The 23,739-nt window shown below is 47.9% G+C and overlaps 1 protein-coding gene across 1 annotated transcript; it reads left to right on the top strand.

Annotated features, from left to right (window-relative positions):
* Positions 1–6,995: 6,995 nt before the first annotated feature.
* PURA (purine rich element binding protein A) lies at positions 6,996–22,384 on the top strand. The gene is made up of 2 exons (XM_068698696.1): positions 6,996–15,780; positions 15,884–22,384. The coding sequence occupies exon 1, from the start codon at positions 7,014–7,016 to the stop codon at positions 8,019–8,021; it is 1,008 nt and encodes a 335-aa protein (XP_068554797.1). The 5' UTR covers positions 6,996–7,013; the 3' UTR covers positions 8,022–15,780; positions 15,884–22,384.
* Positions 22,385–23,739: the final 1,355 nt, after the last annotated feature.

The raw sequence follows: 23,739 nt of genomic DNA, 5'->3' as shown, positions 1-23,739 counted from the left end.
TCAAGGACCGGGAGTCATGCTGGTAGGAACAGCACTGCAGGAACACCTGGGCACAGTCGGCCACAGCTCTGGACACACCAGAAAGGCAGTTGAACAGGAATCATCAGGAAAAAAAAAAAAAAAAAAAAAAAAAAAACAAGACTGACCTCACAATAATAAAAGGAACAGCTGGTGTGCCAAGATCCAGAAGCAGCTGTCCCACAGAGCCAGCTGTGCCATCCTTGGGGACGCAGCACCTTCCCAGAAAATGCCACATGGGAAGAGGGAAGGGAAGCTGGAGGCCCCACCAGGTAACACACCACTTCAACTAGAGGCAAACAAGCAAGCTGGACCCTGAGAGACGTGCCATAGTAAAGCGGAGTGTATGTAGCCCCTGTTCATGTAGGGTACATTTGCTGCTGTTGGACAAGGGCAAAATTCGGTTTAGGGGATGCAAAACCTTTGCTAACAACAGTACATAACACTGGGCCTCACTTCTTACCTGAGAAAGCAGGGCACAGCGAGCCCTGGTTTTATAAATTTTTGTCACCAAAACCCAGCAAGATTAGAATTTGATGGCCACTTGTTGTTGGTTTTCAAAAGAAGAGCAGTCAGCACTTCGGTCCCTGTTACTGGATTGTCTGAGGAGCTGGAGAACCCTGCTTCTCCCTAAATTCACAGGGAACCAAGGACTGGCAAGGCAGCTCCATCTCTGCAGGTGGCAATATGGCAGAGTCCTCCAAGGTTGGAAAGAGAAAGATTCAATTAGGTGGAAGACAGCTTGCGGAGAAAAAGACTACAGGAAAACCTACAGGCCAGTCAAGGGAGAAGAGAAAGCATGCTGCATAATTGGAGCAAGGCATCATGAAAACAATCCCAAGCTTAATTTACTTGGATGGATCTGCTGATTCACTTTTTTTTTTTTTTTTTTGAAGAGTGAGCAAAAGAGGCATCTTTACAGCTTGCCATGGGCACTGCAGCTGTGGGCATGTGCCCATGAGTTTGGTGAGTCCTCAGGACATCTGTAGCAGGTGGTCAGAAACACACAAACCCTGTACAAAATCCGTGCCTGGTACCAATCTCCTGAGAACCTGGAGGTCAGGCTCCCCTGTAGGCTGTCCCCCTAGCAAAACAACAAGGGAACATCACTTCAGTGTTCACCCAAAACAGAGCATCAAAAGAGTTGGAGCAACTTTTCTTAGAGAAGCGGTTACAACTGGAGGGCTGTAGTTAAATGTGGCCAAGCTTCTCCATTGTTATTTTACAATCGCTTGATGTTCTGAAAGATACTTAGAAAAATGACTTTAGCTGTCCTGTGCCAAACTGGGCGAGGGTAAAAAAAATGAAATTTGGCAGACATGGTATTCATTCAGTGTGTAGTTTGGATGACGTCCAGTGAATAAAGAGTTTTAACGGATCTGGGAGACTAAAAACCATTCACAAATAATTTGATTTAGGGTCATTGTGATTTCTTTTTATAAATAATTTTCATTGAGAAGTATTTTTTTAATTAGAATCGACAGACCTAATAGCAACTCTATTGTGTGCACAGCTCATCATTCCTGTCTTCATAAATGACTTACATATGTGGTGTGCTAGTTTCTTGTTCACTGCACATGATGGGGCTTGTTCACGAGGCAATGAACTTCTTGCAGACAGTGTACAAGCCATGCTGAACTCCTTTTTCCAAAGGCATTCTCTGAAGAGGACCCATGTGGAAAGCAAAGGAAGCTTTTGCCATTCTGTTGCACACTCCGGCTTGGGGGTTGGCCTCAGCCTTTGCACAAATCAGACACCCCCACACTGCTGTAATTGCCTTCTAACTGCTCCACTCTGAGATCATAACAGCAACTTTGTGTTGATTGCTCTCCAAGCCCCAACATGGCGCAGGAAATACTTGATTCAGCAGAATACATTAAAAGCTCCCTTTTCCCTGGTGGGAGCAGTGACCAAGGACCAGATCCATGCACAGATCTGACACGTCCTGGCATGATGGAAAAGATTTGTTCAATGACACATCAAAACTTAATCACCTCCTACTCCAGTAGGTAGCTCAACCAGAGCTCAACTGAATAGATCTGGAAAGACTGAAGGAGAATTCAATGTCTGGGAGAAAAATGGCTCCATGGCTCAAATGCATGGTTCTTGGCAACATTCTCCATGTGTGCAGTTTTTTCGTTGACTTGCACATTAATAGTTGCATCTCAGCCACTTTTGGTACTAATCTTATCTGTTGTTTAAATGGCTCTTAGATTCCCTGCTGTGATTATAAATGTTCATATAAGGTCTTGGAATCAGCAGAGCTGCTGCTTTGTAGTTGAATAATAGCCCTGGACTCCAGGCTTTGAGATGCTCACTGTAATGATCAGGTATGTTCTTAAGAGCCCTCTGAATTGGGTTTTGAAACAAAAGTCCCATTGATCTTAAGCCTCACGTCACAGCCATGACTCTGAAAACTCTGTCCTTCAGAGGAACTGACATTGGTGCAATAAGACTACTACAACAGTCAAAGAAAGGAGAATTTATCTCATGAGGGTAAACTACCAAAAATTTGTCTTACCTAGACTACCAAAACAGAGGCTGAAGGGTATATAATTGCTATGGTGAGGTAAGTGGAAGGGGAGAAAACATGAGAAAAAGTTGTGAAAGCTCAAAGATGAAAGTTGAGCAAGAATCAATAGCTGCAAAGAAGTTATTGATATGTTCAAGCTGGAGATGAAAAGATTTCTGAGCTCTTGAGCAAAGAGGTCTGGGATGTCCAGAACCTGCTCAGCAGAACCTGAACAGGTTCTGTTCTGTTCTGGTGAACCATCTGTTCAGCAGAACCACAAGAAGCCCAAAGTGGAGTTTGATAAGCATATGGAACATGTTGGTATGACTGCAACACCAAGATACAGCAGCACGTTATCCAGAAGGTCTCTACAAGATCCCCACCCAATCTTTAAGCCATCACTACCTAGACAAGGTACTAGAGAGTCCCCTGGCTCCAGCAATTTGTCTGTTGTCCACCTTTGCCACCTCGTCTTGCTTTGCTCGAGCAGTCAGCCCAGGCTAGCCCACTGCACTGACCTGCCTTGGTCACCTCCTCTTAGCACTGGGCAGATGGACACAGGTCTCCAAGGCACAGCCACGGCCTGCTGCCTGCGAGGTGGTACTGTATTAAAGCTCCCATCCAAAAAGATTATCTATCAGGAAGAAGAAATGCATTTTTGCTTTGTTCTGTTTATTTAAATAAAAAGGGCCTGCATTCCAGTCAAATTCAGACTCAAAAGCAGTGTTTGCATAGAGCTGTTGTGACCAGTGACACCGAGCAATGTTGGGCAGACCAGGCCACCAGTGCCTTCCCACTGAAGAGGAAGCATTGTCCAGCATTCCTAGGTCAGGTGTATCCACTGAGTGAATGCAATCTGGAAGTAACAATGCTGACCAGTTTTTGAGAGGAAAATTACCTCTGCTGCTAGCCCTCCTTAAACAGCATCACTAGCACCACTAATTATCACTCCACCATGGTCAGAGACAGACAGACTGGGCACGTGCTTCCTAGGCACCAGGTTTTCACCAAAGGAATTTCATCAGTAGTTATATATTTAGTTATATATATAATATACGCCTTTGTGCACCAATAAACTGGTGGTTTAGACACCATAATGGCACCTGCTGGCATTAGCAAGATGGCCTAATGGTTAGGTCTCAGGTGAGGTTGGTTGTTGCCGTTCCTCAGCAGAGCAAAACAGGAGGGAGACTGGCAGAGCACCAGTGCTCAGCCTGCCCCAGGGGAGCAGGGTGGCAGTGCCAGCCTCGCCAGAGCGCCCCTTGCTCACCGCCACAGCCCCACCACGGAGCCCTGCCAGGACAGGCTTTCCCACTGCACCTGGGGTGCCTTGCTGCCTCAGAGCAGCCTTTGGAAGATCAGACCCAGCCCCTGGGCAGCACTGTGAGTCCCAGGCATGCAGGGCAGTCCTGCAAGCCTAAAAACAGCTTATTGCAAGCTGCAGCAAACTGCAGCTAGAAACCATTGCTTCTGTGCGAACAGTAAATTGTTTTCCTCTCTTTTTCGAGAATTATTAGCCATGTAGTCACTAATAACTACGGCTTTGATCATAACTATGGGGCAGACTGTTTCTTTTTCCCATGACAGCTGAGAAACATTGAAGATACAGTTGTTCTAGCAATTTAATGTCTTTCTCCTCGATGAACCTGTACGTTATTTACTCCAGCACAGGGCAGGTCCTGCAGGCAACTACAGAATCAGCCTCCTAAGCGGCCACGCTGCATACCACGCTGGCAGGTTTTTTTTGGATGCTTTAGGTAGCACTGATGTTCTCCACACCAGTCTGCCCTCACTGGCCTGGGAGCAGCAGGCAGACAGGTAAGGGAATCGCAGCCAAACCGAGCCGGCCACGTTGCTCCCCGGCCCACAGAGCAGAAGGAGGAAAAAGCACCCTTCCTTAAGCTGGGGCTGGCTTTCGGTTTGGGACTCGCGGTTCAGGACTCGGGGTCTCTACCCCCGCTAACAACGACTGGAAGCGAAAGTCTCTCCGCAATCTGACAGCAGCGCCTTACCGAGGAGCTGGCAGGACACCTGCAGCGGGATGCTCCGGGGACTGCCCGCCCCCAGCTGCCCCCCCAGGGCCCGGTCCCGGCCACGGTCCGGCTCCGGAGCGGCCCCCGGCCCCGCTCCCCTTCTCTGGCCGCCTTCTACCTGCGCCCTCCCGCGGGGCCGTCGCTCACCGGCCCGCGGCGGCTTCCACCGCCCTCCCGCGGGGGCCGGCGCTCGGGGAGGAGCGGCTCGGCCCGGCTCGGCTCCGCCGGGCCCGGCTTGGCCCGGCCCCGCCGCCACGGGCGGAGACGGAGGCGGTGCCGAGCCCCGAGCGCCGCGCTGCGTCCCCACGGCCGCTGCCGCACCGAGCACCGGGGCCTCTCCCCGCACCCCCGGCGGCGGAGCGGAGCCCAATGGATCTCCCGGCGGCTCTCGAGACCCCTCCCGGCTCCGCTGCTCCGGATAAATATAAATAACTATACACTTAGTTAGCAGCCCTGGATAAATATATATCCCCTCCATCCCCATCCCTCGCAGCCCTCGGCCCTCCTACGTGCTCCGGGTTTGGGAAGCCCTCGGGAATTCGGGTCCCGCTTGGCCCCTCCGCCCGGTGCCCCGCACTGCCCCGCACGGGAGCGGTGGCCCTCGCTCCCCGAGGTCTTCTGCTCAGCCTGCTGCCGGGGCCCTGCGGCTGCCGTCACCCCCAGGGATCTCCGTCAGGAGCCTGGCGGCTCTCCCCGGTCCTACCGGCAGAGCCCGGGCCGACGGCAGCACGGGATCAAGTCCCCTCAAGGAGAAAGCAGCCGTGGGCCCCCGTTGGCTTGGAGCCGCGCCGTCGGGCCGGGCTCCGCCAGGAGCCGCCGATGAATGGGAGAGCCCGAGCGGAGGAGACCCGGACATCTGCTCAGCCTCAAACCTTCCCCGTTCGTCGGTGTCCGGCGGGCCGGGTCCCGGAGGAGCGGGGAGGGGAAGCCACGGTGCCAAAGTGCTCACCCGGCACGGCCCCGCCGACCGGCGCGGGGCCCGGGCTGAAATTTTGTTTTCGGCATTTTCGTGCCCGGCGGCGGCCAGCCCCGAGTCTCTCTCTCCCTGTCGCCCCCGGCCCCGGCACGTTTGCCCCGTCTTCCTCCGGGGCTTGGGACGGACGCTGTCCCCGAGCGGACCGCCCGACGGGTCAAGGCGGTCCCGCAAATCCTCTTGCCGGTACCTCTTCCCGCTACCTGCGGTCCCTGCACACCCCGACCCTGCGGACAGCGGCTCCGGGTGGGTTAGGAGCCGCCGCCACCCGGGACTCGCTCTAGCACCGGGAACCGCACCACCGCCGCCCCCTCGGGCTGAGCCACCGGCCGCCGGCGGCCCCGTTGAGGGGGGCAGGAGGCTCAGGCGGGGTCGTAGCGAGACAACGAATTTCCGTGGGGAAACCACGGGGGCGTTTAACGTGCGGTCAGCGGGAGCCGTGCGGCCGGGAGGGCCGCCCGCCTCGACCGGGCTCCTCTGGGTGTCCCGGGAGCCCGAGGGAACGGGCGTCCCGTTAAGGTCGGGTGGATGCAGGGACTCTCCCGGCCTCCCGGCCCCGACCAGAGGTGCCCAGGCCGTCTCCCTCCACCTGGGCTTGTCCTTTCGATGGTTTCCCAAAAAGTGACCCTCTCAGCTGCCCGAAACGGCGAAAGACGGATTTTTTTTTTTTTTCTTTGGAAAGAAACAGGTGGCAGCACCTGGGCCGGGAGCGGGGCCCGGCCGGGGACACCGCAGCCATGCCCGGCCACAGCGGCGCGGGGTCTCGAGGAAGCTGCCGCCGGCTTTTCCTTCGACGGCCGAGCCCGGGAGCTGGGCGGCTCCTCGCAAACCGTGGGGGCGCCCGGTGCGGTGCCCCCGAGCCGCTACCCCGGGCAGTCGGGACCCACCGCATCCCCACCTCCCGCAGGGGCTGTCCGTGAGGGGCGGAGGGGGGCTCCTCGGGGGCACCCATCCCTCCGCAGGTCCCTCTCCTCGACGGGACGGCGGGGGGGTGGGGGGGTGCCGCCACCGGTGCCGCCACCGGTGCCACCGGCAGGGCCGTGCCTCGGCGGCCGGTGTCTGCGCAGCGCGGCCTGGAGGAGCGCAGCGGAGGGGGTGCGACCCGGTGGCGGTGGCGGTGCGGGGTGGCGGTGCCGTTGTCGCTGCCGGTGCCGGTGTCTGCGCGCGGTGCGGCCGCCCGTCGGCGCGGCGCTGCTGCCCGCGCGGCGGGGCGGCCGGCGGCGGGGCCGCTCTCTGCCGCCTCCCGCGCCCTCTCCTCGCTCCCGCAGATCTCGCGAGAGCGGCCGGCTGGTGGCCGCGGGGGCTGTTGCAGCAGCGGCGGCGGCGGCGGGCGGAGCGGCGGCGGCGGCGGGCGGCGGCCGGGGCGGCCGAGGCGGCGGCGCGGGCGGCGGCGCGGGGGCGCCGGGCGAGCGGCGGCGGAGCGGCGGCCGAGGCGGCGCGGCCGGGCGGCGGCGGCGGCGGGCGGAGCGGCGGCATCATGGCGGACAGAGACAGCGGCAGCGAGCAGGGCGGCGGCGGCGGCGGCGGCGGCGGCGGCGGCGGGGGCGCGGCGGGCGCCGGGGGGCCGGGCTCGGGCGGCGGTGGCGGCGGCGGCGGGCCGGGCGGCGGGCTGCAGCACGAGACGCAGGAGCTGGCCTCCAAGCGGGTGGACATCCAGAACAAGCGCTTCTACCTGGACGTGAAGCAGAACGCCAAGGGCCGCTTCCTGAAGATCGCCGAGGTGGGCGCCGGCGGCAACAAGAGCCGCCTGACGCTCTCCATGTCGGTGGCGGTGGAGTTCCGCGACTACCTGGGCGACTTCATCGAGCACTACGCGCAGCTGGGGCCCAGCCAGCCGCCCGAGCTGGCGCAGGCGGCCGACGAGCCGCGCCGGGCGCTCAAGAGCGAGTTCCTGGTGCGGGAGAACCGCAAGTACTACATGGATCTGAAGGAGAACCAGCGCGGGCGCTTCCTGCGCGTTCGCCAGACCGTCAACCGCGGCCCGGGGCTGGGCGCCGCGCAGGGCCAGACCATCGCGCTGCCGGCCCAGGGCCTGATCGAGTTCCGCGACGCCCTGGCCAAGCTCATCGACGACTACGGCGTGGAGGAGGAGCCGGCCGAGCTGCCCGAGGGCACCTCCTTGACTGTGGACAACAAGCGCTTCTTCTTCGACGTGGGCTCCAACAAGTACGGCGTCTTCATGCGGGTGAGCGAGGTGAAGCCCACCTACCGCAACTCCATCACCGTGCCCTACAAGGTCTGGGCCAAGTTCGGCCACACCTTCTGCAAGTACTCGGACGAGATGAAGAAGATCCAGGAGAAGCAGCGGGACAAGCGCGCCGCCGCCGCCGCCCCCGCGGGCGCCGGGGCCGGGGCCGAGCCGCCGCCCGAGGCGGAGGGGGGCGCCGCCGCCGCCGCCGTCGTCGCCGCCGCTGCCGCCGCCGCCGCCGCCTCCGCCGGGCCGCCCGGCGCCCTGCTGCAGGCCGAGGAGCCCGAGGAGGACTGACCGCCCGCCGGCCGGCCGGCCGGCCGCCCCCGCCGCCGAGCGGACAGAGACAGAGACTGCGCCCGCCCGGGCGGGCGGCGGCCGCGGGGAGCGGCGGCGAGCAGCAGACGTCCCCGGCCACGACCCCCCGGGAGCACCCCCCCGCGCCCGGCAGCCTCCACCGACCGACAGCAACAACGCCTCCGACCCGCCACCCATCGCTGGATGTTCCTCCACTTTACCCACCGTATCAAACAGTAAGCAGCTGCTAAAACAAAAACAAAAAAAACACAAAAAATACAAAACGAAACAAAAAAAAAAAAAATCAAAAAAAGTAATAACATTATATATGAACTGTGTTTCCTACTTGATTAAAAATATAAAGAACTGAGTGTTTATTTCCCTAATTAACCGAGAACTTTTGTACACGTTTAAGCTATTATTATTAAAAGTGTTTGCAAAAATGGTCAAGATTATAATATTGCTGAATTATATAAAAAAGTCCTTTTCATGTTGAGCTAACATTTGACTTTAGCACAAAAAAAAAAAAAGAGATATTTTAGAACACGTAAAATAATATTTTTAGTTTTTTCTTCTCATTTTGTTACCAAATTTCGAACCTTACATGGAGGTTACTATAGTATATTTGACACCCTATATACCTGTGATTAGAGATGTGTATATATATATGAGGGCTAGGCATGCTGTGTGTCTGAGCTTTGTCTAAATGTTATGCAGAAGTTTGTAGAGTTAAAAGGTACGTAGGTTTAATTCATGCAAGGTAAACAATAAGTGCTCTCTTTTATACAATATGCATTGCATCTGGACCTTAAACATATAAAAATGGTCAGTGAAACTTCTGTGAACATGAAGAAAAATTATTAAAAAAGGCATTTAAATGAAATTTGCTAACTTGTGATTTTTACGTTTGAACCAAAGTTATTCAAATAGTAAAAAGAAAAATATATATATTAAAAAAAAAAAAAGAGGAAAAAGAGAGAGAGAGAGAGAGAGAAAGTAAAGAATTTCCTCCCATAATATTTTTCTGCACCTGTTTGGTTTACAACTAAGTAGGCGTATTGTCATTATTGTGTATATGAGATGTACTTGTATTGTTCATAATATATTTTTTTTATTATGTGTACTTAAAGTACTTACCTAACGTGCAGCAATTTCCAGTAAACCTGGTTTTGGACAACAGGTAGCAAGTCTTTTCTGTCACCACTGGCACTAGCGCTATCTCCTAAACTTGTAAGAGGTCTGAACCGATACTTTGGTCTGTGCCAGTGCTGTTAACTTCTGTAGGCCTGCTAAAAATCAGTGCAACGCAGTTGTAGAGCGATCCTACTGAGCCATGGGATTCTGAGTTTCGTTTAAAAGTGAAAGCCAAGCTGGTGTTTGTAATGGATTTCCATGTAGCTGTGGTGCTAGCTATTACTGGCTACATACCCGACGAGCGTAGCTGTGACCCTTCCCTCCCCGTGCCAGCCTCCTGTCCAGAGCGCATACTCGTGAGCTCTAAGTCGAAGCCTAGGGTAGGGAAACGCAGAGTTTGTCGGAACACTAATCTGTCCAGTTGCGTTCTCCAAAATGAAATTCTTTGTAATAATAGACTTTTACAGTTGTTGTTTTTTTTTTCTTTTAAAAAAAAAAAAGTTTGTGCTTTTAATTGACTAACTTCTTGCTGCTGTATAGTAAAATATTAATATATTTTTATCATTAAACTGCTGCATGACTATCATCATGACGAGTGAAGAGAAGATGTTATAAAAAAAAGATGCCTTAAACAGTAAAAAAGCAAAATATTATTATTTTTTTTCTTGGCTGGAATTCAGTAGAAAGCGTTTGAGAGAAACTAGGATCTTGTTCCACTCAGAAGTTTTTTGGGATGCAATCATTTTTCTTAACCTTCTTGGCAAAGTTAACCGTGTCATAGACCTAGCTGTTGTACGTAGAAGGCACCATCTGTAGGAAGGGGAAGCTGTCTGTGCTTCTTTGCTAATTGTTAAGGATGGAGTTTCAGCAGGGTGGGAAAAAAAAAAATCTTTTAAATCATTTTATTTTCTACTGTCCCCTATTTCTATTGAAAATTATAATTACCCCCTTCTCCCCCCCCCCCCCCCCTTTTTTTTTTCTTGTTTTGGAGATGTACTGTGAGTGTCAAAACAAGCTGTTTCCATTGTACCATGCATTTCCCTTTAAAGAAGTTTTCTGTTAGTATTAACAGAAGGTTAAATATGAGATGAACGTAGTTAGGTGTTTCTGTTTCTTTAACAATCACTGGAAATGTTTAAAATTGCTTTAATGTGCACTTTCCTATTTCCAAGTAGTAAAATAAGCTTTCAGAGTGCATAATGTGACATTTGAAATGGTTCTCAATTGCATGTAAACATTGTCTAATAACCTGCTTTTTAATTGGAGGGTCTCGATGAGCAGTTTCGTTTATTACTGTTGTACTTCAACTGTGATGTGTACAGGACTGCATTCTCCATGCTGCTAGACGTAGTTAGGAAATTAATTGCTTTGGTTTTGCTACTTGATTGTCTCGGTTCTACTGTTTACTACAGTTTGAAAAGTTGTACTGCGGATTGACACCCATTGCTTATAGTTCCAAAAATGTTTTGTGTTATCAGCAATAAGTAGCGCGAGTCAATGAAAACACAGCAAAAGTGCCCTTCCTGACTCCCGAGCTGGGGCGCGGGGCCGGCTGCTGGCGGGGCAGTACCGGAGCATCCTCCTCCCCGGGCTGCCGGATCCTGCCCGGGATCCGGCTGGCTCGGGACGTGCACGGGCCGCGCAGCTCCAGCCAAACCACTGCAGCGTAACACCCCTCTGGCAGTTTTGTGAACAGTGTCTGAGAGCTTGTGGTCAGTTTTTGTCTCATTTGTTTGTTTTTTCGGGGGCTTTTCCTTTTTTTTTTTTCGTGTGTGTGTGTTGTTGTTTTTTTCCTTTTAATGCACATTATATATGTTCTAGGACTTTATGAATTATGATAATGAAAGACTAAATGACTGTAAAGGTTTGTGGGATTTGAGCTTGTTCTGTTTTTGCTTTTTCTGTTTGGTGTTTTTTTTTTTTTTGTTTTGTTTTGTTTTCTCGGAGGTGCTCGGTACTTTACCAAGGCTCTAATATCTCAGTATTTAAAATAAAGTACATAAAACCCTGTTTAATGTTGGAAGATTAAAGGTATATTTGACCATATGTGTTGTTTTTTAAAAAAGACAGTATGCTCAAATGTGCCAAGTTATCTAATTCCTGAGAAGTATGCCTTATATTTTCCTTGGTGATATGCTTTTAAATGTCTTGTAGAATAGGTCCAAGAGCATGATAAAAACTACTTTATAATGACTACGTGCAAGAAAACTTGAAATTCATTGCAATACTGACATTATTTTATTTTAAGTTAAAGGGACACTGTCAAGTAATTTACCGCTAAAATGCGACCTCCCTGTAAGTGGTTCTCTACTAACGGAGAAATGTCCTCCGAAGTCAAAGTCTAATTTTTGTTTAAAAAACAAAAAACCAAACAAAAAAATACAAAAACAAAACGAAAGGAAAAAAAAAAAATAAAACCGCTCTGTCTCTGAGAAGTTCAATAAAAAAAAATGAAAAAAAGAAAAAAAAAAAAAAAAAAAAGCACCAGCCGCTTGTTGGTTCCTGCCTCTTCTTTTGCGGTCCTTTTGCGGGCTGCTTTGCGGCCGGGAGGCGCTGGGCGGGCGCCGGTGCTGCCCGGTGCTGCCCCGGTGCCGCCGCGGCCGCGCAGGGGGCAGCGGGGCCGGGAGCGGGGTCGGTGCCGGGGCCGTGCCGGGGCCGTGCCGGTGCGGAGGGGCGGCGGGGCCCGGAGTCCCGGTGCGACCCGGCCGGCCGCGGCGGAGGGCGTTGAGAGGAGAGCAAGAAATACTTGACAGTGTCGCTTTTCTTGCGCGTCCCTTGCGGGGGGCTGAAAGTGGCTGCGCAGCGCAAGCCGCCCCCCGGCTGCCGCCCGCCCCGGCTCCCGGTTCCCGGCTCCCGGTTCCCGGTTCCCGGCTCCGGGCGGGCAGGGGGCTGCGGGGCGTCGGCCCCCGGCTCGGAGCCGAGCGCCCGCGTCTTTTGGGAGCAATGACTTTGTTGCCTTGAAAAATAGCACTGTAACCACCTTTTTTTATGATTAGCTGTAGTGTGACCTTTGTCCCTTCAAACTATGCAAGCTCTTAAATGTAAATTAGGGATCACTTAGAGATAGTCGGTTATATTCAATCAGATGGCATTCGTGCACTAACTGGAGTATATACAGATAAAGCTATTAGAGTGACTTGTATGCTAACAGCAAAATATACCTACCTATTCTAAAAAATGGCTATTAATATTGTATAACAGGACTGTGGGGGTCGGGAGGGGATGTTATCTCTTACCTTCTTAAAAGGGGATTTACGACTTTTATAACTGTTTTTTCCATCAAACTTTAATATTTTTGTCAAATTTTTAGGTATTTAATTTGTAAAATAGATTTTACTTTGTACTGGCGTACAGAAAATAGGGATTGATTTAAACTTTTTGAAGCCAAGTGATCAAGTACATTTGTAATAAAAAGTCAATGGATCTATATCAGTTGTACTCACTGTTTTCATTTCTTGTACGTTCTAATGCAGTGGCGCTGTATGTCTCCCAAGGAAAAAAATCGGGGAGGTGGGTGGAAGGAGAAGGCAAAAATGTCAGCATTGGTGCTGCAGATTGATGCAGCTTTCCATACGCAAGTGGCCTGGGTTAGTCAGTGGTGATTTGGTTAATATGCATTTTTGCTAAAAACACCGGCACTTTTTCAATAATGGTTTGTGAAAACCTGAAGTTTTTGGCATGTCTTCACTCCATGCTTCTTCCACCTTGATGTAGCTTAGTACCCGTAAACTCAAAAAATGTCCTTTGGGATATGTTTCCCTGGCATTTAAAAAAAAAAAAGAATAGAGCAAAGCAAAACTCTGATTTCTTATCAGGTGGTGAACTACAGCATGTTATGTTTTTGCACCTGCACACTGTCTCCCTTCCTCCAAGGTCTGCCACTTTCTTCTTTTCTCTAAATTGAATGGATTAAACTTTTTATTATTATTTACTCTTATTTTAAGTAAAATTTCCACCTGTTTAGATTGAAGAATTCAGAGGATCCAGTGAGTCTGGATCCACCACCTTCCAGAGCACCAACTTATTTTTTGTTTGTTTGTTTGTTTGTTTGCTTAAAACCTAGACTTCCCGTTTCCTATTTCAGGGCATATACCAAATCTTATTGACTTGTCTGTTTCAGAATTTGTGGGAGCTGGAGTGGAAATCCTGACATTAATGTACAAGAATGCTAAAACAGGTTTACATTGTGGGGGACTCTCATGAAATGTGAAAATTCGGAGTATAACTAAACCCAACAAATTTCCTAATTTTTGCTAGTCTGACATGCAGAAAATGAGTCTCCTTTTCTCGTAGGTGAGTTGGAAATAAGACAGTGAAAGCAAATTGCCCCATTACTGTGCATTTTTCATTTTTCTCATTCAAAAACCTACTGCTTCTTACTGGCTTGGATTGCTTGTTAAGATGTAGGCGTCTGCCTAAAACGTGAGAGAATTTCACTGTTAAAAGGACACTGTCAATAATTTATAATTTTTTAAATAGCAAATTTTAAATCTTGGTTTGTACCTTTTTTTTTTTTTTCACTTTGCTATGTCAGACTTATTCAAACTTTCCTTTTATTTTCTTATTATCCTCCTCTACTGCCCGTCCGCTTCATGTTAACTCAGCTTGTGTAATTGAAGGGTCACTGTTCATGTTGATGTTTGTACTATTTTAAAAGGAGTCGAGCATAGTTTTCAGTTTTTGTGCCAGCCTTTGTATTTCTTGCACATGCACTTAAACTTTTGCTCTCTTGGTTTTGTTCTATGACATGTAAAGAGAGGTGGAAGGATCTGAATTTTTGGTAGCAGAATAGAGAAGCTGACTGCATGCGAAGTGTTGTCAAAATGTTTTGACAAAACTGACAAGGTAAACAAGCTAGTTCCATTTTTATTCTTGATTCCTTAAGCTGTTGCAATCTCCTGTGCCGCTTGTAACAATGAAAGATAATTTCAGCCCAGAGTGTTTTTTCAAGCCTGTGGTTCCTTTTACTCTGGTTACTTTCACATGAGTTAGCTCTCTGCACCGCAAAATGTTGTGCGTGGGTTGTGAATGTGGCAAGGAGATGCATATATATAGTTTTGGGCTAGTTAAGGTTAATCTAATGAACTTGCAAAATGATAACGTTTTTGAACAGACTGCTTTAACCAGAGCCTAATCTTTGGACCTGCAGCACACGGCATTTTTTCTTTTGAGCTGAATCTCTTGTGTTGAAATTACTGAGAATAATGGGCTGATGGCAAATGAAGAATGCTTCTCTAATTTGGCAGCTGAAGTTCCTGTGCCGGAGTGGGGGAGCCCTGAATGGGCTGTGTGCTTGGCTCAGATGAGTGATGCTGTCTCCCTGCTATCATATTGTTTGTGCCAGATGGTTGTCTTGGGTCCGCTTTGTGAGCTTCTTTTAACCTGCCTTCCCTTCTTTTCTACTTTTTGTTTTTTTGAAGAATTTCAGTTCTCGTTGGAACTGTTTTAGCAGCATCTACAAGTCCAGGGTAAAGTCAGCCTATGGAGTAGCCGGCCGTGCATCCCACCTCCTGCAACGTACCGGTGGGATACCAGGATTTGCTGGGCCACGCGTTGTTTGTAGTTAATGCAAATCTGCGTAACTATAGGTATCACACAGAAGTAAAGACCAAATAGCAGCTTTCAGGTGATAACAAAGTTAATCTTCCAATAGTGTACTGGATATTTTATTGCAATTTGGATCGAGTAAAAGCTGTTGATGGAGAAATGCATGGGAAGGGAAAAGGTGACGGAGTTTGCATTTCTAAGTGCTTGCCTGGGGGCACGTAGCGATGCTGTTGTCAGTAATGAAGACCCATGCTGAGCTGTGAGCGGGAGGAGGCTGGGGACTCGCTCAGGTACTGAGCCGGGTACAAAGCCCTTGTTCTGGGGGATAAGATCCTGCTGGCCAGTTAGAGCCGCAGAAGTGGTGTCCTTTCCAGAGCCATCTGGAGGGTGGGAAAAAGAGAGCTCAGCAGCTTCCTGGGGCTTTCAGAGCGCCTGTAATAAGACAGAAGCAGGTGATTAAGCTACGCATTGGCCACATTTGGGATGTTTCAGCATATAAACTGGCGTTCCTTGTGGAGAATAGGTGGTGGTGCTTGCAATTCATTTCCTGAGCATCCTGGCCCGTAGGGCAGGTGCAAGCCATGGGCAGAGGGGACGTGGAGCCGAGCAGGACGGGGACGGGCCCGGTCAGGTGCCAGCAACACGGCCGCGGTGTGCGCCTGGGGCCAGAGAGGGATCAGTGCTTGTCAGGAGAGGCAGAGCACATCACGCCTGCCTCTATAAAAATAGTAAATAGTTGTGCAGCCCATTTGAGGCAAAATATCACAGAAGAGGGAGAGTGGAATCCATTTCACAAGGAATGAGGTGTGTTTTCACAGGAAGTGGTAGCTGGAGATTAAGTGCGGAAAGATAAAGGACTTCTGACCCTGCTATCTGTTTCTGACTGTTGACTGATTAAAACAGGACCAAGTGAATGGCTGGATGTTCCTGAACAATGCTTTGCTGTCCCCGTTCAGACTGATACCACTGCCGCGTGCGTGTCTGGGAGGAGAATCTGATCCTGAGCTTCTACTCTGGAGGGCCACCAGTCCTTCAAAGATAGATTCCTGCTCAGGCTGGGTTTGGGAAGCACATGGATGTCTCTTTCCAGATGACATGGAGCCCCCCAGCACACCTCCCGGGGCAGCAGGGGCTGTGTCTGCGTTAGCTTGATAGCTTAGATCAGGAGCACGCTCATACAGCCTCCGTCGAAAATCTGGGACGATGAAGTCTCTGTCATCCCTGCATAACACACCTTGGTTTTGATCGTGGAGCAGCCTCAGAAAATGCAAACTTTCATTGTGGGTTAAACAAAGACAAAACACAAGTCCCAACAACCAGCGGGACCAAGCTGCAATTCATGGGAGAGTAAAATCCCCAAAACACAGATAATGCAGCAGTCAGGTCCTGAGCACCGACCTTTTTGCTGTAAAGCCCCACTTGGCTCATGCCATAGCGATTGCTTGTGTAGACCTAGTCCTAGACCAAACAGGAGACTCTGTCTGTGCAAATTGCTGGCCATTTTTGCTCCTTGTAGTTTTGAGGCTCAGCTGGAAGAATGCTTTTTTTGAGCATCTTCTGGATCTCCTTCAGCAGATAACTCTGTCTTAACTCAGATCATTTTTTGGCTTTGTGGATTGTCAGTTGGTTTGCTGTCCATCCTGCCTTTAGCTTTGCAAAAATATGTCTTTGTCTTCTCTTCGGCTTAGTACTTGTAGGAAACTGAAGTGAAAAGAGGACTGGCTACAGTGCTGATAATGGAAGTTTGTTCTGAGCCTTCCTTGCTGTGGTGCAGTGTTGTTGTGGTGTTTGTTTGTTTGTTTGTTTTTTGTATGTGTGTGCTTGTTTGTTTGTTTTTGTTTTGTTGTTTGTTTGTTTGAAACACTATCTTGCAACATGCAGAAAGTGAAGAAAAGCTTAATTCTTTCTGCTGCAGATCAGAGGGGAGGGAGGTTTGGAGTTACAATTGCAGTGTAGAAGGGTATGCCCCTCTTGGCTGGTGAAAACTTGGAGCGAGAGAGGCCATTACAGGAGCTGATCTGCTGCCCACCATGAGGAAGCCAAAGTCAATGGTTTCTCAAGAGGTTTAGACTACTGTTCAAAGAAAAACCTCTATATGTTGAAATATCATGCCGGTCAGCGTGTTGACTTTTGCGTAGAACTATGTGTAAAGATGACTTGATATGACCATGTTAACCCAAATGAGCTTGGGTTTCATACTGGACGTGGTGAAGGGACTGTTTTTTTCAGTCCACGTTGGTGACTGTTGCAAGAGGTCGTGTCAGTACTGACGTGATCTCAGAGGTTTTGACCATGCGGTGGCACTGCCTCGCTGTCAGTCTGTGCAGCTCGTGTGCCCTCAGAGGGGTCTCGCACGGCCACGCTGGTTGTATGGCCCGTGGCTCAGGGTGGGTCAGCACAGGTCTCCAGTGCAGAGCTGACCCCAATCCTGTGTTTGCAGCTCCTCTGGGTTGTTGGCTGTGCTGATATTCCTAGGGCTGAGATGAAGATGCAGGCTTCGCGTGGAGGCTGGAAGAGGCTAGATCCATATAACCGTGGAATCACAGAATTGTTTGGGTTGGAAGGGACCTTTCAGGTCACCTGGCTCAACCCCCTGCCACGAGCAGAGACATCTTTCACTAGATCATGTTGCCCAGAGCCCCATCCAACCTGACTCTGAACACTTCCAGTGATGGGGCATCCCCAGGGTAGCCTGTTCCAGTGTCTCACCGCGCTCATCGTAAACGTGTGCCCCTGGGTGATTCATACTCCTGGGAGCAGAGGGTGGAGAAAATGAGTGGTGGTGTTTTTTCTTTCTTTCTGTCACTGGTGAATGTCTTGATACGTGAATCAAGCTCAAATCACCAGGTGCTCATGAGGTCTTCAGCACCCTTCAGCCAGTGTCAAGTGTTAGATCTGATCAAAGGTTGGGGGTAAGGGTTGCTTTTTTTCCTTCTACCTCTGCCTGGGTAGAAAGGCATATTGTTGTGTGCCAGAGGGCAGGACAGCAAATGTGCATCTTGTGCAGTACCTGTCTGGATAGGACGCCTCAGGGTATCGTAATTCAGAGGTTAGCCATACTGGTTTGCATATCTTTCTCACCTTCAGGTCGGACTTGCCGTGGTGTTTCACTAAGGAGCATCATTTATTTCTCTGTGGTCTGTCCGAGTTGCACCATAGTTTGTGAGTGCGTTGGAAGCTGTTGGCTCTATCGCTTGTGGTCTCCTAACATCTGAAACTTGCTTTTCCCAGGCTTGCCTTTTGCTCTAGCGTTTTATACAGGCAGAGGACCTCAGACAGGCTGTTCTTTGGGAGCACGTATCACTTCATCAATGTCAGCTGATCCGAGCTCCTCAAGACACACGTGATAAGGACGGACAGCGAGAACTTGGTCTCCAAAGGCCTCCTCGTGTCTTCTGCGCTGGTCCAGCAGAAACCGGTCCAGCTTTCACATTTATAGGCAAACCGTGAAAGCGTACTGATCTGTCAGTGCTTCAAGAAATCATGCGGCTAGCAAGTGTGCATAAAGGATTTAGTGAAATCTGGTATTTAAACCTCCCGCTCGAGTGATGATGAGAAGAGCTGGCAATGTAATATTGGCTTATCAGGAACCATGTGGGTAGCTGAGATTAAGAAAAATTTTGTGTGAACAGCACCAGAGGTTGAGAAGAGAAGACAGTGTCTTGTCAGGTACAGGGTTATCAACTTTGTCTAAATTTCTTTTCATTTTAAAACAATATTTAAATAATAAATGATGTTCTTCATAGCCAGGGGCTGGTGAAGGACAGCTAGGCAAAACAAGCAGGTCTCTGAGTAAAACAGGGACTAGATACTTTGAATTATTTTTCTACCATTAATAATTCTGAACTAAGCACTGCAAATTAATGTACTTGTCATCTCTGCTTTCATGAATTCAAATAATTTGGTTTGTGGATAGGTCTTTTGACAATGCTGTGTTCAGGAGCTCTTTCGATCTTGCTTTAAAAAAAAAAAAAAAAGTTGTCTTTCAAGCTTCATCTGTCAATAAAAGTCCTGTTAATTGAGCCCTTGCAGGTTTCTGCAAGGGCATATGTAGCTTATTTTGTCCAATGAAAGTCTTTAATTGGTGGTTTAAAGTAATTAAAAATAATCAGTTAGCAGTCACTCTATTTTTAAAGATGGACTTTATGTGGTCATAAAGTAAAAATCCTTGCTTTGCTATGGAAATTAAAGAATGCCAGTTTAATTGCACTAGGTACAGCACACTGGAGTGCAAAAAGGACTCATTTTGTAAGTGATTTGTGATAAAATATTAGTGCAACAAATGTTGCACTATGAGATCCAGAAAGCATCTTGAGGCCAGAGTGGTTGAGCTATTGTAGAAGAGATGGGATGGAGTCGTTTGCAGGTGGTCATTGTCTGTCCTCACCTCTGGACTGGCTTCTTCATCTTTTATTTAAGGAAATTTGACGTGTAACTGGACAGGACCAAAGTGGCAATTTATAATTATGGAGAAGACTTGGTTGAGGAGTTGTTCTCTGCATGTTGAAGAGCTGCCTTCAGAAGCTGGGGAGATGGCTTTGGAAGGTTTGAATGGCAGAGGATTTAATGGTGGGAAATACAGGCTCAGCTCCTGATGATTATGTGGTCCAACTGATGAGTAGAAAAATAGGTCTAGGAAGATATCAGAGTGCTTGGGGCAGTCCTGGGGCTGTCATCTTTGCATATGAAAGAAGTCGAAATACTTGAGAATCCAAATTTGGTTGCCTGGGAAGAAGACAGCATATAGGACATGGTGGTACCTCTATCCAAAAGTCTTTATGTGTACCTGAGAAAATAATAGGAAGGGAATGATAAATAGGTGAATTCTATTACTTTGTAGTGTAGGCTGTTTTCCACTTCAGCTGTAGTGGAACTAGATTGATGGCACAGAAAGTGGACAGGGTTTTGGGAGGACTGATTAAACGAGTGCTGATGGAAGGCTGAGGATCTCAGGGGTTGAGCTGAGCAGGAACACCAGTAATGTGTGACCATTTCAACCGGAGGGCAACGGGTGAGTTTCAGGGCACACATGGTACAAGGAGCTTGAGAGCAGAGCTGTGCATGCTGGAAGAGCAACCAGGTGTTGGACTGAAGATTTGAAAGAGAAATAGGCATGTGGTCAAAACAAGGAAGAAGTCTGTATACCAGTGTGGAAACGTGAAATAAAAATAGTCATAGTAGACTGCCCAGCAGTTTTAAAAGACCCTGATATAGCTAGCTTGATTGATTGAAATATGGTGGGGGGATGATAATGAGAATCAGTAAGATACTGTACTACCTGCCATCAAACTATACAGGATAGGCATGCTTGGTCATAAAGTTGTGAAAGAGCACTAGCTTTAAAAGTTCCCATAAAGTCTGAGGAAAAATTAGAATAGTGATGACCACACAGCCAAATCTGTGTTGGTGATAAATCCCCCATTTTAATGAAATAGGGGTATTCAGACATTTTCTATTCCAGACAAGAAAAAGGTTATGGATTTCATGGGTCTTCAGGGAAAACCAGGTTCATACATCTTCATAAACCTGTTGGAAAAAGTAAATTCAATTATGTCCATGCTATCTGGCCAGATCTTGGAAGGAGCTGGCTAACATTTTGGTGAACAAACATTTTGATTTACTTAACGTATCATTTACTGTTAACAGGCTGTTGTAGAGTTAGCCTTGATTTAGGACTAAACTGTAAGAACAGGTTCAAGATATAATTACAGCTGAGTCATTAAATAGCAGTGACCACAGTACAATCACAGGTTCAGCATCCTCAGGGGTGGAAGATTCTTTACTAAAAATGAGTCTTGTGTTATAAAACATTGCAGAGGAGAATAACAGAAAAGCAAAATTCTTAGTTACACAGACTTGTCATGAAGGAGCTGTGGAGTTGAAGTGTAAAGCAATCCAGTAAAATAGTTACAAAGGAAGGGACTTCTGGAGCCCAGCAACACTCTTTAAAAGACAGAGGTCCAACTCTAATGAAGTGGACTGAAAGAGCCGTGTAATCTTTCATAGTGGGTAATTTGTGATCTGGAAATTAAACAGTGTAGGAGGGGCTTTGAAGAACTGGAAGCCTTAGGGAACAAACGTTATTTTAAATCTATCAGAGTGAAGGCTGGGGAGAAAATTGGAGCATGCAGGACTTCACACAGGTAATTTTCTGCACTACTTCATATTACTTAAGTGACTTCTCAGCTTTGTTCCAAAGCACAGTGCATATTGGAGAGCCCAACTATCTGTCATCTGGTCCTTTTGGATGAGCCTCTCTCTGAAACTCAATCATTTAAGGCATAGATTATGGAGCAAAGTAGTAAGTGTAAGTGGAGGAGCAACAAGTGTACCTGTACAGGAGTTTTAAAAGAGCTGGAGTCTGAAACACTAGCGTTACTAGCAAAAATAGGGACTGTTGAAAAAAATAGCATGGTATTTTCCATAATTAGATAACATCCTAATGTCAGATTATTATTATTTTTAATTAAAATGTTAAGCAGGGCACTGGGAATTGCATATCTGCAGTTTGATAAGGAGTAGCTGAACTAGTATCACACTTTGTATATGACAGGTTGAAAGCAACATACTTTGTGCAAGGAAGGATTTTTGAACACGTTGGCAAATATCAGGAGGCAGAGAATCAGCTGATTTTTATTTGGAAATTTTAAAAGTATTTGGATGAGTCCTCTCAATAAGGTATTAACAAATATGTTTGGAACAAGAGAAATATCATGGATGCCACCTTTTGCTACAGCTGATGTTGATCACTTGGACAGTACAAGGTAGAAAGAAGTCTACTTTGAGATGGAGACTGAAGGTTTCCTGGGCTTGGAGGCAGGTCTGCTTCTTGAGTAGATCTGCAGTCTTTGAGCAAGCAGGTTTCCTCTGGAAAATGCCAATTCACCAAAAACAAAGTTGCAGTGTGTAGAAGGGTAGATTTTTCTCTGGGCTCATCTGGTGAGCACATCTAGGTCAAAGTCTGGTTGGCCAAAGAGGAGACACAAGCGCAGAATACTTGGCAGCATGACATCTAGATTCTACCCCAGTGACAGCCCCAGTTTAAATCCCTACCCTGAGCTCAGTTTGCAGGCCTGCCACATCCCAAGGCATGCCTCTGCAACCAGCAGGGCTGGATGCATTCAGTTTTCTTTTAACAACAACAAAAAACTAATAGGTATCAGTTTTGACAATGAGCAGAAAGGCTAGGTGAGGGGAGAGAGGTCTACAGGTCTCATCTAGCTCCATGCTTGAGGTTGTCCATGTATGCATGAGTGAGTCCTATGCTGTCTCACTCCCAAGTGACCCAGGAAGAACTGTAATGATCTGGTGTGAGCTTGAGCAACCCTTTGTTGCTCCACCTTAGTTTAAAGCTTCTTAAATATGTCTAAAGGTCACAGTGAATCCTCTTGCTTTTACTGCCTTCCCTGCCTTCAGTAAGTCATGGCCAGTGCTGTGCAAAGTCAACGGGTGTTGTGATAGCAGCCGGTTAACAGCAGGCTTACCTCCAGGCCTTCTGTTAAAACTACTATTTAAAGGTATGAATTGGTGATTGAAAGCATGGAGAGGTTGGTTCATACCCGTGAAGTGGTTGGCACTGCAGGAGGCAGGGAGAGTTCAGAGGGGCATGCCTGCACCAAAGCTGGGTGCAGGCAGTATGGGCACTGTGGGCAGCAAGGACTGCCCTCTGCAATGCAAGGCAGTAGACAGATAAAAAATAAATAAATAATGCTCCAACAAGATTGTTGGGCTTTAAATGATTTGCTCATTTGGGACGAAGAGCGTCTTTCCCTCAGCATCTGATTTTGGGTAGCAAAAGTAAATGAACCAAAGGTGTATGAAGTGCCATAGAAAATTACTATGTTTTACAGATTTATGTGCTAAGATCTTAGAGGCTGCTGTGTTTGAACTCGTAGGTAAAACAGTTTGTTAGATTTCCAAGATGTTCCTCAGCCGTTTTCCCTTGGTAAGCTGGCAGTTGTCACTAACACAACCTTTGTTCCCCTCCGCTAGAAATACCAGTTTCATTGTATTGCTCAATTCTAGTGAAATGTTATCAGCTGACTTTGAAGTACACAGTATAAAAATGGTGTAGTATGCTTGCATGATAGCTACTTGATGTAAGAAAATGCAAAATCTCTAGTGCTCTCTTTTTAGGAATTTGGGCTTTGAGTTTCATTGGGGAGTGCTGTATGTACCCAACTGCATGGGGTCAGGCCCACCTTTTTAAAAAATGTATTTCACATCTGAGATTAGAAATGTTCCAGAAGACAAATCACAAGAAAAAATCGTCTGTTCCATGCTCAGATGTTATTAGTGACTAGTAAAGGCTGTCCATCCACACAGAAAACTGCACGGCTGCTTCTGTTTTAACTGCTGTCGAAGGTCTAGCATTTTGGTAATAGTATTTTTTCTAAATGTACTGAGTATACTTGCCTTTAAATCCTTCTAGGTACAGATAATTATCATTGGTATTCTATAAATTAGCTCTATACTAGCATTCACATTGGACTAGGCGTAATATTCTAGGCCAAATATTTTCAAGTCAAAGGTGACTTGAAAAAGGAAAACGAACTTAAAACCTTTTGTGTGGTTCTGCCCCACATAGCGGTAGGCTGGTTTATTTGTAGAAGTATCAACAGTGCTACATTGGTCTTCCCTGTTTTAGTTTCTGTGATTCTCTGCAGGAGAGCCCAAATGGGTAGACTGGAAGCCTACTCTGCTTTTAATTGAACATTTTTAACTGCAAGATACAGATTTAGATTTTTCCACCCTTTGGAGACACTGAGGTATTGTCACGATGAGGTCCATGGAAAAACTTAGATTAAACCAGGCCATAACAGAGATAATGCATCTTTTCCATTTTTTTATTTTGCTGTCTATCGGTTATCTGAGCTTTTTTCAATGTAAAATGTTAAACTGTTTGAAAAATCACTCGTCTGTTGGATACTACTTCTTCCTGTACCATAAATCTAGTTAGGCCTGATTATTTGTAGTCTTCCAGCAAAGGTAGACAGGATATGAATTCCCAAAATCAAAAACTGTCCACAGTGAGGGA

Source organism: Anas acuta, chromosome 14 (assembly GCF_963932015.1).
Source record: "Anas acuta chromosome 14, bAnaAcu1.1, whole genome shotgun sequence".
NCBI lineage: Eukaryota > Metazoa > Chordata > Aves > Anseriformes > Anatidae > Anas > Anas acuta.
Note: the sequence above shows the minus strand (reverse complement) of the source record. Positions and strands in the feature narration are given on the sequence as shown.